At 41.2% G+C, this 15,243-nt stretch overlaps 1 protein-coding gene across 1 annotated transcript; it reads left to right on the top strand.

Annotated features, from left to right (window-relative positions):
• Window positions 1–376: 376 nt before the first annotated feature.
• On the top strand, window positions 377–15,234 carry LOC135939534 (sphingomyelin phosphodiesterase-like). Its single transcript, XM_065483995.1, has 12 exons — window positions 377–517; window positions 3,887–4,009; window positions 11,520–11,749; window positions 11,900–12,124; window positions 12,311–12,478; window positions 12,543–12,794; window positions 12,854–13,026; window positions 13,540–13,737; window positions 14,146–14,316; window positions 14,376–14,580; window positions 14,638–14,831; window positions 14,889–15,234. The coding sequence occupies exons 2-12, from the start codon at window positions 3,943–3,945 to the stop codon at window positions 15,034–15,036; spliced, it is 2,031 nt and encodes a 676-aa protein (XP_065340067.1). The 5' UTR covers window positions 377–517; window positions 3,887–3,942; the 3' UTR covers window positions 15,037–15,234.
• The last annotated feature ends 9 nt before the right edge of the window (window positions 15,235–15,243 follow it).

Here is a 15,243-nt window from a genome sequence, read left to right on the forward strand (position 1 = left end):
ACTTGGTTTTTTCGACACATATATAATGTCTGCTATTTTTAAATTTGATATTTTGGTTTGTTGTTAGAATAGTGACATTTATCTTATTCTCATATCTGGTGGAAACATCCAGCACCGAAATGAATTTTGGCATCAATTTGCAAACTCAAAACAAAAACTCGACATTTCTAATTCTAATTATATTGACACGCGCTCCACGACTGTTTTTTTTTTAATCATCGCGTGCTATAAATCATCCTCAATATTGGCAATAACAATTACTGAAGATAAGCAGGATGACGCGAGCGTGTGCGCTGTGCCAAGGTGGGAAGACCCTGGTTGATGGAGCATATAGCGCTCTCAGGTCGGTGCCGCCACCACACCACTGCCGCCTGCATTTATTTGCGCCGCACGCCGGCAGCCGTGTTTTGTTCGCTCGACGCGGTTCGCACTGTCAGTCGACCAAGAGTGAAAGTCTGTGCAGGACGAGACGCTGGTGCCCAGGTGCTTCCTCAGGAACAACCTGACTCACTCGCAGGTAAGCCGCGGAGCCGTCGCGCTTGATATTTAAAATATAAATTGGTTGCAACCATAGACTTGTGTTTGACACGGATCGTGCCGCGTGCGCTTCCTGGATCTTGGGCTACGTATATAGTTTCAATTTCTATTATACTCGTTGTTACTTTCATGAAACAAAAAGGTTTTTTTGCAACTCCGGCTGGTAAATTAATTGACTTTTTTGACAAGGAATCTTCAACCTCGATGATTTTCGGTTTATAGTGATTCTTCTTGATGAGACAAATAAATTTTTGACTTTCTGAAAAACCACTTTATTTTTAAATTCAGGTAACATTGGACCAATAAAACGTGATAAATATTAATAGTTACACTAACACAAATTAAAACCAAGAAAAATTGCAAATTTTATTTTGACAAAAGTCTCTTATGTAATTGCGGCTCATCCTCATGAAAGGTCAATGATTTATCAAGCGTATCTTCAACATTGGCCCAATGTGGTCGATTGAAAGAAAAAAGTCGGCGTCATTGGGATATATGAGGTGATAATTATATTCTTTATGGACCCATAAATTAATCTGACAAAGCCATAAAAATAAAATATGATATTGACTTTTACTTCCATGCGCAGCCTCCGATCTTCGACCTACGCATTTTTGTGCGGTTTCGGCAAAGGTCGGAGCACAAGAGACAGGAAACAAAAACACAAGGATGATTAATTCCATTGCCAAATGTCCAAGCGACCAGAAATAGTTAATTAATCAATCGTTTGCGTGGATTGTCCAATGTAATGGCTGTATAAAAGTCTTTCTAAAAATGTCTTAACCTAAAATATTACGATTTATTTATAATTTCCACTCTAAAGGTGATAAAACACCAGAAAATTTACTTAAGAATGCCTTAAGAATTTAAAAATAACTATATTTTAAGACAGGTCGAATGATGTTAGTGGTTTCTTCCAAATAATAAATAATTGTACTATCAAGTTTTAGATATTCCAATGAAAAGTCCTTTTCTCGTGTCCACGAAATTCATCAGAGCATTTTTCATTCAAAATGATTATGCAAATTTCCAGAAAATGACCTCAAATCAAAACAAATGCCACAAATATTTATTCCACTCACATTTAGTGTGTCATGATTAGCAATAATTTTTAGTTGAGCTACCTGTTTACGGTCCTATCCGGTGCAAGTACCGTTACCCTTGAGTGAAAACAAAATCGACCTTAACCCTGAAAATCGCGAGAGGCAGTCCCCGCATTTCTGCCAATCATTTCATAAAACAAAAGTGACGAAAAAAGCTAATTTTTCATCCGTCGCGATTTGGAAATAAGCGTGCGTGAGGTGAAAACCAGAAGTTAGATAACTCTCTTGCATAATTTTTTTTGTCTCTGACAAAACCATAATGTGCTCTTTGTGCACCCATTAATTATGTTTTATCAGACGCGCGTGTGTTTGTGAAACGCCTCTCTCAGATCCGACTGGCTGAATGATGTGTGTCAAATTGCAAAACAATCAACTAACCGCACTCGAACACACACACACTGCGCGCACCAAGCTAGAGACGTCGTGTTTCTACTCGAAACCGCGAAATTGTTGCCATCGGGATTTAATACAGCCATTAAACGAGTGTGTATGTGTGAGCGCATAAGGTGCAAGTATACGACTTTGAACTTTTACTTTCTGCACAAATGCATCGGAACAACAATTTTCTCCTCGCCATATGATGAGAGCTTGGAAAAGATCAACTTTTCGGCGCAGATTTGTGGAGCTGTTATCGAAAATATTGTTGTTTTGACGGTTTTTTGTCACCTTGGGAGCACGCGCGTCCAGTTCCAATCAATTTTTGCTTAATTATAATCGGCCTTCTAGTTTTTCCATATGAATCATTCAGAAATTCCCGCAGCGATCCGCGGAATCAGAGTCCATTAATTGCGACTAGATACAGTTCTGACCGTATCTGCAGATGGTACGCTGAAGAATGCGCATCATGGGTTGAAATTTGTAACGCAATATGCGACAAGAAATCACAATTCTTCTCGTTCACAACGCAGAGGCAAGGTCAGGTGTACCTGATTGAGAACTGATTTTTTCCATTGGCAAAAGGAAAATCATCTCTCATTTTTCCTTGTTTGCTATATCACGCACGAAGGGATCTCTTAAATCGTCTACTTGAATAATAACAGGAAAAATTCAGATTTAACCATCCTTGGCGCAAAGAGCAAAATGTTTCAAAATTTTTAACAAAAGTGATGAGCTCTTTGAAATCAATTAAAGTGGATTGGTACAGGGCGAAAATTGAAAATTATTTGAATTGTCGGATGCAATATGCAGTTTATGGGTCAACAACAACCATAAATTGTACTTACGTTAAAAATGATAAAATATTCTCGCAACATTTCCTACTAAATATTCAGTGGAATCCTAGGATGCATTTTTAGAATTTATGGCATTAAATTTCAACTCCAAACTCGATGATTTGGAAATATTATTCGTGTTTTGACACTCGGAGAACGGCCATGAACGATTTACAAACCACAAATGGTTCAATTAGTAGAAAATTGGACACACGCGAGAGTTAAACAACATTTTCAATTTAATGATCATTAAACTTGGTTTTTACTTGTGCAGAATTTTACGGGCTAGATTTTAAAAATCGAATACCTGCTACTTTTTTTGTAAACCAAAGAGTAGGTTCGATGATTAAATTTTAAGATGATATCGACTCTATCAAAAATTACACTTCATATTTAATTTTTGGAGATTTTTTAGATAACCAGCATGAATTGTTTACAACAGGTGGATGATTCAGAGACCCTATGTGGTCATGAATTTAGTTTTTGATGAGGTATGGGGAGCCGAAACATCAAATTTATTGAAGACACGCGAAATAAAACCATTATTTAGTTTATTAAAAATAGTAAAACGCAGGCAGTTGGTAATTATAAATGCGCGATGACTTGTTTTGATAAATGAACCTAATCGAAGTTATTAATTTTAATTGATGAACAGCCATCCGAAACAACGATCTTAATTTTGTATTCAATGAATCTCCGTGTGAATAACAATTAAGACTTCCAACACTACGCATGAATGATAATTGCGTAATGAGCTAGAGTTGTGCTTTACAGGGAATTTTGCAACGACCTCAAGACAGAAAGAATTAGTTCTCATTTGTTAATTGTTTGTGGGAATGAGAGGACAATTATGCACGTAAAATTGCGCGCACTCGTTGAATAATTCCCACCGCGGGTATTACAGCCGACTGTGATAATCTGCTCAAAGAAAGCGAGAGGATTATTCTCTTTCATTACGACATTTTTTGTAAACACGAATTTCCCCGTTTGCAATGCCCTGAGTCCATGAGACAGACTCTTACTTACCTGTTGCAGAAAATGCTGTGATTGGAGAGCACTTGGCCTCTTTTTGAACAACACTGACGATCAACATGCGTACCTGGGTGCTGCTCCTGGTGCTGCTGCAGTCGACGATTCTGCTGGCTCAGCAACCGAACGGTGAGTGTTCAAGGCTGATACCTTGTCTTTTATTTCTTTCGGTGTTCGTCAAGATCATTTTTTTTTGCGAACGAATTTGGTGAATATTTTCCAAAGCCAATATAAGAGAGAGTAAGAGCGACGGACTTCCTCCTTGAACTTTGCCTGGAAGCGAAAAAAATTTAAAGAGCCAGGAAAGTGCGAAAAGTGCCGTTTCACAGTTCATTGTCTGCTCCTTGCGGTCGGCACGTACGTCGAACGAATCGGACGGATAAGACCGGCGGCTACTGAATTATATAATTTCATGCTGACTCGGCTGCAGTCGCGGCGGGGCAGCGTTTGCCTTACAATGCACCAGGAGAGCGTGCATAATAATTTAATAATAGCCGCGACACATTTACGGGGCACCTGGTCATCTTTGGAAGTGTAGAAAGTTAATTTATTCGCGGCTGACAAATAGTCAGTGGCGCGCGGTGGATGCATGCGCTGCGCTGCAAGTCATGACTCCGCGCGCGCACTCTAGAAAAAGCATACGCGCCGCATTTCCGCGTTCACTTGAGAGCTCATTAAGCGTATATATGCATATCGCAGCTAGTGCTGGAAAAGCGCAATTTTCACTTCTTCCCTCCTACCCGCTGGTTGCTGCAAAGTCAGCTACGCCCACGTTGATTGCTTCCCGTACTAGCTATCTTTATAAATAGAGAAAAATCACATCGAAATTCCTCCTGATCATCCAGATTGCGCATTTACTCTGTTGTTGTGACGGGAATGAAAATGTTTTTTTGCAATTTCAAAAATGTATTTCCTTAAATTAAGAGCTGGGAGTTTTTACGAGGGATTTGATTTGGTCTGCAATTTTTGAATTTTTGTTAGAAGAAACGGTCTCTTGGCGTTCACAAAAATGAGTTTTAAGATGCTATAGAACAATAAACTGTGTTTTTTACCAAATCTGGGGTAAAATGTTGCCCCAAGTGAGTTTATCATGCCTAGAATTTTTCATGAAGGTATAACCTTTGGTTTTTGAGTAACAGAAAGTCAAAGGTTAAAAAAGAATGTTTTTTCGTTCGGGTGAAAAGTGATAAAAAAAAAATTGCACGATAACTCGATTTTGACCTACGGAACATTCTGGGGGTCACCCATGACGACAAAAAAGACCACCAGAACATGTGATAATATTGAACCCTGGCGCCAGGGTAGTCCTCAATCATCAATTCGAGTTTGAAGCCTCTTTAACGACGCCTGACGGCCTGACGAGCACTGTAAATGGTTCGATTTGCAAGATTTGCACACCGTTGCAACGGCAAAGACGAGATCTTTCAGAAAATGTGCAATCTGACCCTTTGAAAGTCATCAGGTCTCTCAGGAAATACCCATAATCTCGTTCCTGTGCTCCTTGTCAGTTTGACAAGCAATTAAAGTGCATTCATCCTCTTTAATATTTCGGAGCTTTTGAGTTAATCTCAATCTTGAAATAAGCAGCGATCGAATTATTTTCTTCGTAAACAATGAGTTTTGCTATAACTAATCACGAAAGCCACAAATTATAATTATTAACAAAGTGATAATAAAAAATTTCATCATCATCACCAGTGGCCTCAATCAAATTTACTGGTCTTTTTTATCGTGATTGGGATAAACTATGCAATACACCTGACAAAGGCGTTGTTAATTTTCGTCAGAGGTTTTGACCACACAAGGAAAGAGGCAATGTATTCTTCTACGAATAAATCTGACAGTAGATTGGAAAATTTCCCCGCCAGCCTTGAGCGATTACCAAACGTTTCTGTCAAATTTGAAGGAAAAAAGCATTTAAAAATAAACATGTTTGAGCAATTTATCAGAGGCCAAAGACCTTTATCGCTTCGAAAAGGATTATTTGGCACTAAAAACCTCTGGAGATGCTTTGAGGTTTATTGACCTAGATTTTCGGTACGAATTATCAATTCACACGCGACATGTCTGCTGCGCCCGAGGCCCAAATGATTTAAAACATAAAATGAGAGGAAATACGCCATACATACTTTCCATCCTGGCTATTTTGCAACCAGCGGCGCTTCTCGTTTTTTCGAATCCGCTTTTCGCGCAGACGTCGGCGGGCATCGAGATTGAAAGTGATTTGAGTGCGTAATGAGAGAGTCGACGCGCGGCGTTAATTATCTCGATAATACATCAAATCTATACCTCTCGATCGTGGGGATAAAAATAACGCATGTGTCGCTTCTGGCCACGGCGGGGAAATTGAAAAGGCAGAAAATTGCACACGCAGATAAACTCGTGCTCATTACGCGTGGTGGAAGGGCTGATTCGCATCACGATCTGCTAGACTGCATTTGACGCAACCGCCTAGCTGCATTTAAATTACACGTATGCGTGCACTTCCTCTAAAGTTGCGAAACGCTGCCGGGGATCCTGCATTCGAGAGGTTTGGACCAAATGTTGGTCACCACACACCAACCAACCAGTTCGCAATTATGTTGCTCCACACACCACCTGCGGGGCTTCCTGTTGTACTTTGGTTTTACCATGGTGTGAAATTGATATGGGAACAGAATCTTACTATCATTTTTTCTATAAAAATTTGCAACACTGGAATGAGAAAGAGAATATATCTTTTGAGAAATATTCATTAGTTTGAAAAAATAGGGTCAGGATTTACACTCAACTGCTTCTTATTGTTATTGCTCTTTCAATAGAAACTGTGTGAGATCGTTAGATTTCATTTTTTCACGCGCATGCCAAGAATTTCAGAGTGATTTACTCCATAATTGGTTTGTTTGTTTCTTCAAAATCAATTTAAACAAAAACAGTACTTAATAGAATTCAATAAACTCTCCAACCCTGAGAAAAGCATATTATATCCTTTCACCGCAAAGCAAACGCTAATTAACCTCTATTATATCCCGTTAAATAAGAAGCTACATACTTTTGCTACTTTTGAATCCCTAACCATCACCGTTTTCCATTTCTGTTCTTCCGCGCTCATTCTAGAAAAGAAAAAAAGGAGGAGTCGCTTGACCTTTGCGGTCGTCCGCATTTTTGCGAGAAGAAACCAGGAACCTGACGATGGGTCCACTCCACTGGTCTGTGAAAATCTGAAAACCGCAGAATTCGTTGGAAATAACACACACGGGGCACGGGCAGAAAGACCATTCTTTATTCTCGTTGGAGAAGCGCTTGAACAATATTTTTTGCGAGCCACTCTGCCCAGTTCGGACAAAAAAGTAGCAACCTTGACTGTTGATCCAGGCGATATCACGTGCACAATGACTGTTTGAAACAACATTTATTTACAAAGAGGCATATACATGCAATTACCGCGCGTCCTTCGCAAAGCCAGCAATTGCATTTTTTTCTACTCATCAGTGTTTGTTTTAGAATTTCTCGTAATTGAGTAATTTTAATTTTTTATGCTGGTACCTTCATGATGAGATTTATCTTTTATTTCGCTTTATTTTACGGAGATGGATTTCGTGGAGGCCAATTGCATTTTTGCACGAAACTAATTATTTAACACTTTTGCTTCTGATTCCGTGACGAAATAAAGAGAGCTTTATCTCTCAAGGCGGTTTTGAAATGTCACACTTTGGCACGATTGTGCTCGCACAGTGCTCTTTGCCTTGCTGAAAATTCCGGTGAGCAATATTTGACCAGCTGCTTTTAGCGTCTTTGATATGGCCTAGAAAAAATGGACCTCCAGCTCGAGAAAGAGGTCAACGTTTGATGCAAATTTCATAGAAACTCGTTAAGCGGCCAAGAATCGTTTTTTGTCAGTCTGCTTTATTTTTGGTAGTGCCCTGCAATTATTTCCTTTTTTTTATAATTTGTGATCAATCCATTTTACATTTATTTGAAATAAATTATCTAAAATGAAGAAAAAGCTAAAATTTGTTCTAAATTGTCGTTTATATTTTTGAGAAAATCGGCTCAAAGGTTTGCATGTTAATCAAGCAGCGTTAAATCACAATTTAGGGAATTTTTCCTCAAAATTCGCACACCGTTAGATTTATTGCAAAGAGAGGAATCGAAATCAAGAGAAAAAATCAATAAATTTTGCAAAATGTGAAATTTTACTGCTCCTCAGTCCGGATTTCAGTGATAAACTGTTGCTAAATTTTACAAACTACTTACTGCAGTCAAAAATGCAAATTGTTCTTAACTGTCGGCCTGTAAAGCTCTACTTAAATTTATTGCAGTGAATTTGTCAAGTGTAATCAAATGACACTATTTTCCTATGTTAATTTTCGCTCACTACATATGATGCAAGATGATCCGATATTAATGCTCCAAATCGCTGAGTGTGTCGCTCATTTGGAGCACTTTCACTGCTGTGTGTGTGCGTAGGCTGAAAAAGGATGCGCGTTGAGCAAACGCAATGAGAGGATGTGTGTGTTGTTGCCGAAAATTGAGCTTCAAACACATATACGTGCTCGCTCATTCAAATCGCCTCTGCTTTGCACCGCGTTTAATTGCACCACACACTGAATTCGAAAGAACCGTCTGGGAGCTCTTTCATGAGTTTGCCGAATTTCAGTAAAAGGACGCAATTGTGCGCACTTTTCACCTGCGGATAGAGACGGAGACACACAAGCTGCTTTCGTTGCGCTCATTTTGCTTTCACTGCTTCGACGGAACCAATCGTGAAAGATGTGTAAAAGGAGCTAATTTTTTCCCACATAAAAAAATGGCAATAAGACGCAAACAACATGCACTCAATTGCTCTTCCTTCGAGCACAAAATTTGATGTGAGAGTGAATTCTCAGGCTTCTGCTTCACGCGTGTTCAACCACACCATTGTATAATAAAGCCAACATTCAGGTTTTGAATTTAAATGCCAAAAGCATGATGATGTTCAGGCGAAATTACGTCAAATTTAGTGACTCTGCCAGAGAAAGTGCAGTATGGCGTGCGGAAAATTTTACCAGAGGTGGAAGGAATTTAAATTCTAAAAGCGATTAGTCATTACACACATGCAGCCCTGACTTTCGATATGCAATAACACTTATCACCGCCGGTATAATTGAGTTAGCGCTGCTGCACAAGGCGCACTTGGCCCTTATTCGATGTCAAACGGCCCTTTGTCACAATTGCAAACAGCCGCGCGCATCAAAACATCCGAGCCGCACGTTTTTGCTCTCGGTTTGATGACCGTGAGGCGCGCGGCAATAGTTATTAATTTTCGCTGAGATCATTTTATCCACACACACACACACACACACACACACACACACACACACACACACACACACATGGCTGAAAAGACGCAGGAGCGAAATGACTGTGCATCTGCACACGCGAGGCGAAGGACATATATTGTGGCCATGTGCGCCACGAGCCGACGAAACAGAAAACACACACACATATTTGTCTGTTCATTATCGTCAATGTCGAATTTTCGGGGGCAGTTGAGGACATTAGGTGTTGAGGAAACTCCACACCGGACTCTAGATGACTAACTCGGATTACGGCAGCATTGAAATAAACCGCTCCTCCTAAAAAATAAAATTCTCCAAGCCCCTCTCTCTTCGTTTCGCGGTTATTGCTCCACACTAAGCCACCGATCCTGAGAGGTTATTCGTTTTATCCGCGCATATGACATGATTATGAAAATAGAAACCAGCTTCATTTCCATTCATATCTCTTCAAACATTTGAAATAATCATCATTCGCTGCAATTTGTAATGTAATTTATGTGTAGTTTTCACTGCTCTGGCATTGACCTCACCAGCACCACTCGACTGTGAAACAAAGCAGCACAACAATAACAGATACACGCTATACTCCTATGTATTTATTTATTGGTGGCCGCTGAATCGACACAGATCTCTCGCAGATAAAAGTTCTTTTTGTCCCATCAGGGGCAGTGCCAGTGCGCCTGTTCATTTCGTCATTGTACTATATTAAATGAATTTTCGCCCTGGCACAACAAAGCATCATTGTATAAATCTGTTTATCTCATTTATCGCCTGATCATATATGTTGATTTCTTCCTGGTGCAATCCTTTGGCTGGCCAATAGTCAAGTCATGCTTTTGCAATATAATTTGCTGGAAGCGTACACACACACACACAAGATCTTGAAAAATGCGGCAGCTGAGGCAATATAATAAACGTTGTAGGAAGCGATTAAACCTTATTAACATTCGATTCTTCTTTCATTTATATTGGATTCGGTTAAGTAAGACAGATTTCTGTTGAAACATACACAAGGGGACATTGTTTTGCCTGCAATTGAAATCATTTAGTAACGAAAAGTCTGAGAGCTGCGGTGAAAGCACTCGGAGATCTATTTTTTTTAATTAAATTTTGTGATTCACCTCAAAAGGTACTTTCTTCACAGGCCGCACTAATTGAACGAGTGCGCTAGGTGTTAGTTATTCAATGAGGCGTTGTGCTGCCGCAAACAATGAGAATGAAATTGAAAACGCTGGCAAGTCATATTGCTTTCAAAAGAAAGTGCAGCGGCTGAAAGGTGAAGTGCATCGTGCGTTCTGATATAATTACAAGCCTGAAATTGCGTCGGCGGCGGCGGCGACAGTGTGCGCAGATTGAAATCGGCTTTGTCACCTTTCCAATAAAAGAAATTCGCTCGATCGATCTAAATGCTGGAAATGAAAGCCAAAGTCGTGCGATATGCGCGCGTTTGCTTTAATTTGTATGTAGAGCAGTGTGTGCGTGTGCTGTCAATAAAATGTCCTTTCGATCGGACCTCGCGCACTTTCACTCATGAGGACATCCTCCGAAAATCGTCTTCGCACAATGCGCATTTTCAGCGCGTGGAAGAGAAAATGTCAATATGTGACTTGCACATCACCTCGTGGGAACAATGTTGGTGCGCGGATAATTGCCAAGCAAACACAAAATAACAAATTCACATCGGATCGTGAGCACGTATTATGCAAACGTCTGACAAGGCAGGTTTTGACCTATTCTTTAAATCGGCGCGGTGACCTTTGACCAAAATGGCTGAATAACAAGTTTAGTGTTGCTTTTAACAGCCGCCAAGAGCCGGCGAAGTGCATGGCAAACGAAGAAGTTACTTTGTTTGTCAATACACACGCTGCCGCGCGTGTTCGAGACACTTTCATATCTTGCGTAACGTTTGCCCCAAGTGCAGCGCGAGTTAAAACGCGAGTGCAAGTCCAATTACAACTATTACTCGTTTATTATTGGCAGATCGCATTCTTGTGCTTGATTCAAGAAAAAGAGTTGCAATGCCCGAGTCGGTCAGTGAGCTGAAATATGAAAGAAAAAGTTCCCAAGGTCGTCTGGTGAGGCGATTTTTAACATTTGTGACCGGCTGCAGTGTATAAATCCTAGACTGCAGCCGGCCGCACGTGAGCCGCGTGGGAATGAGGCAAGAGCCGCAGTCTCGGAGCAGTCTGCGAAAATTTCGCAGCACCCAGACCCAAAAGTGACGAAATGACATTTCATTAATTAATCCGCAAGACAAGTGTGTCTCGCATTTCGATTTTTCTCGGTACTCGTAAAAGGTCCAGTTTCATAAGTGACATTTTTGTTAATGTCTGTTGCAGTGGTCCAGCAATCGGCGGAGGATGCCGGCATTCTTAGCTGGCCGGCGCGAATCATGAGTTCGATGCGGTCGCTGCTCGCGAACGTCATGTACACTTTCACGGGCGGCACCACGGAGAAGCCGTCCTCGTTTGACCCCCTCGACCGGCAGAGCAGAAACCTCCCCAAAGCAGACGAAAAGCCGCAAGCCGAAGCCCTTGTCCAACACTCGGACGCTGTCAAACAGGTTGAGGTGAAACTGCATTTAATTTGTGCTTTATTTTAATTGTCGTCATAACTCCATCAGACTGATGCCTTTGAGGTGGAAATTGTTGAGAACGCGGTCAATTTTATTTTTAAATTTTAGTGTGAATATTAAAACTATTTTTCTTTGTGTGTATAGACAAACGAAATTGAGTCGAGTGAGGTGTCTCACGCGCCCTACAGAAACAACCTGATCATCGACAACTTCAGCTGTTTCGGCTGCAGGGCGGCCATCAACACGTTGATCACCCTGGCCAGGTCGCGGCCGTCGCACGCCACGGTCCACAACGCCCTCACCCTGCTCTGTTCCACCCTGAGAATCCAGTCGGGCAAAGTGTGCTCCGCCGCCATGGAGCAGTATATCGTACGTACTCGTTTAAAAAATCAATATAAAATAAAATAATCCATCTCTTGTTTAAATTAAAATTTTCAGGGGGTATGAACTATTAAATGAACGAACTCACAAACACGTTGGTAACAATATTGCCGTGCCAATGAACTTGCTGTGCGACCGTGAATTCGATTTCAACGATTGATATCTATTTTCCAGCCCGAGTTCTACTACATCCTGAGCACCGGCGAGGTCGACGCCACTCGCTTCTGCTCCATCATACTTCAGGGCTTCCCGTGCAACGCGCCCGACCTCCGCCTCCAATGGAGCGTCTCCCTGCCCACGCCGCCTCCGAAGAGCTCCAACCGCGTTGCGCGTCGGCCGATGGTATTATATTAATTCCCCCATCAGCAACTCCAATTTTTCTTTACACATTTATGATCTATTTCAGGCGCTGCCCACGCCCGTCAAGTTCCTACACCTCACCGATATCCATTTCGACCCTGAGTATCGCGAAGGGACCAGCATCGACTGCGGGGAGCCCCTGTGCTGCCGACCTGAGAGCAGGTACCTCCCTGAGCACCAGCGGGACCAGAAACTGACCGAGCTGGACAAGGCGGGCTACTGGGGCGAGTACAAGGGGTGCGACATGCCGTGGAGGACGATCGAGGCCACCTTGGACCACATTGCCGAGACGCACAAGGTTATTTCAATGCTGACACGAGAAACGATTAAAATCATAATTGTTACAAAAATTACCAGGACGCTTCGTACATCATAATGACAGGTGATTTGCCGCCTCACGCGATTTGGGACTCGAGCAACGAAGAAAATACGATGATAATGAAGGAGCTGAACAAGGCACTGGCCAAACGGTTTCCTGACATCAAAATCTACCCCACCATTGGCAACCATGAAGCTCATCCATTGAACAGGTTTGAAAAATTTTATTAACAAGGGTTAGATATTATTTACGAATGGGAACAGTTTTCAGTTGGATTAAAATTCAATTTATCAAATTTTGTATGTAGGGCTTTACAGGACAACAATTTATAACATAGTGCATTGTTGATTAAAGCAAGTAGTGGTTCATTGAGGTGTTATTGTTTGTGAAATTTAGCACCAGTCTATCTCTAAAAAATCAGGAACAGATAAATTTCAGATTTTTTTCGCTTGATGTCGATCTCTGTCATTGCGATCTATCCTATGGTACAAATTATGAGCTAAATATCCCTAAATTATGAAATAAATCGTGATTTTAGAGTAGGGAGACAATGCAACCTTTTAAACCAAATTTCTCAAAATTTTAAACAGCAACCTGGGAAAATATTTAGATTGCGCCATCTTAAACGAAATTTGACGGTATTTTCGCGTTCAGTTGGTGCCCTAGAAGATAAAGAGTCCTTTGAAAGTCCCGTCCCTTAATTTGCCAATATATTTTTTTACAGTTTTGGCCCACTGAAACCGGTTGGACCTACAAACATGACCACCCAGTGGCTTTTCGACGCTGCCGCCGAGGCTTGGTCGCAATGGCTACCAGCTGAAGCCCTGGAAACCGTCCGTCAGGGTGGATTTTACTCAGTGGAAGTGCAACCTGGCTTCAGAATCATCGCAATCAACTCGAATTTGTGTTATGTCCTGAATTGGTAAGTTGTAAAAGCTGTGTTTGTTTGTGAAATTTAGCAACAGTTTATTTGTGCAAAGAGGAATAATCAAATCATGTCCAAGGACGAGTTAAATTTCAGATTTTGAACATTTTCTAAAAAATTAAAAGGTTTGACTGTGATTTTGGCTCGATTTTGATCACTCTTGTCGCGATCTAACCAATGGTGCGCGAATTGTAAGGGAAGTTCCCCTAAATTGTGAAGCAAATCGTGATGACAACGGTTGATTAGCATGAAAACTTTTAAACCGATTTTTTGACAAATTTAAACGGCAACCTGGCAAATTTTTTGCTCTCATTGACAGTACATCAGGTAAAGGCAACAAGGATTTTTCACAAATTTCTCTGAAAAGCTTAATTTAAGTAAAAACTTATAATAATCTCGCTATAGGTGGCAGATTTACGAGTACAAAGATCCTTATGGGATGCTGAGTTGGTTAGTGGAGGAATTGACAAAGGCGGAGGAGAAACAAGAAAAGGTGCACATTGTTGGGCACCTCCCACCAGGGTCAGTCGAATGCTGGGGTCTCTGGTCTAAGCAGCTTGATAGGATTATCAACAGGTTAACTATAAATATGATAACAATTCCGCAAGACGACTGAAAATAAATTAAAATTTCAGGTTCCAGCGTACGATCACAGCCCAGTTTTACGGTCACACGCATTTTGAAGAGTTCAAAGTGGTTTTCGCGCCAAGATCAAGGAAGCGGCCCCTCGCAAAGCCGATCAGCACCTCGTACATCGGCGGTAGCGTGTCTACCTACACCGACCTGAACCCCAACTACAAAATCTACTATTCAGATGGAGGCTACAAAGGTGCAAGCTGGGTAAGCACCAGAGGAGTTCCCGAAGCACCAGCCAAAGACTGACATTTTGAATTACAGGACATCACCGACCACGAAACTTGGATATTCAACCTGACTGAAGCCAACCAGGCTGGTCCAGACGTTCCACCGAGATGGTTCCGGCTTTACTCAGCCCGACAAGACTTGCAGTTGGCAGACCTTTCTCCCGCCGAGCTTTACAAAGCTGCCCTTCGAATGGTCCACGACGATAAGCTATTTGAAACTTTTTACGGGTACGACTTGATGCGGTTTTTAAAATTAAAATCAAAGACTAATTTTTGGTCTTTCAGGATTACTGTGAAAAGGGGAGACACGTCGATGAAAAAGGGCTGCGATTTCAGGTGTAAGGAAGAGATCCTGTGCAACTTGGTGACCTCCGACTATGGTGACCAGAGCCACTGCCAAGAAATTAAAAGAAGAATGCTGGCCAGGAGATGATGTGCTTTAAGTTATGTCCCTATTTCTTTATCTGACGCACAGTGCAAAGCAAAGTGAACGGACACTAGTTGCAACACAAAAATTAAAGACTGAGAAGCAACTCAAATACTTTGTGTGCCTTCTGTGAAATTTCTGCACCCTCAAGAAATCTGTTTGTAAATAATTTTAATGAGCTAATAAAGAATTAACGTTTTTAAATGTTGTGTC

Source organism: Cloeon dipterum, chromosome 3, assembly GCF_949628265.1.
Source record: "Cloeon dipterum chromosome 3, ieCloDipt1.1, whole genome shotgun sequence".
NCBI lineage: Eukaryota > Metazoa > Arthropoda > Insecta > Ephemeroptera > Baetidae > Cloeon > Cloeon dipterum.

What these genes read in the sequence shown, in the direction of transcription:
- LOC135939534 (XM_065483995.1), top strand. Translation starts at nt 3,943, where the DNA reads ATGCGTACCTGGGTGCTGCTCCTGGTGCTGCTGCAGTCGACGATTCTG. An exon ending in GCGTTGCGCGTCGGCCGATG is followed by an intron (nt 12,479 to 12,542) that starts GTATTATATTAA and finishes GATCTATTTCAG; the next exon opens with GCGCTGCCCACGCCCGTCAA. An exon ending in ACATTGCCGAGACGCACAAG is followed by an intron (nt 12,795 to 12,853) that starts GTTATTTCAATG and finishes AAAAATTACCAG; the next exon opens with GACGCTTCGTACATCATAAT.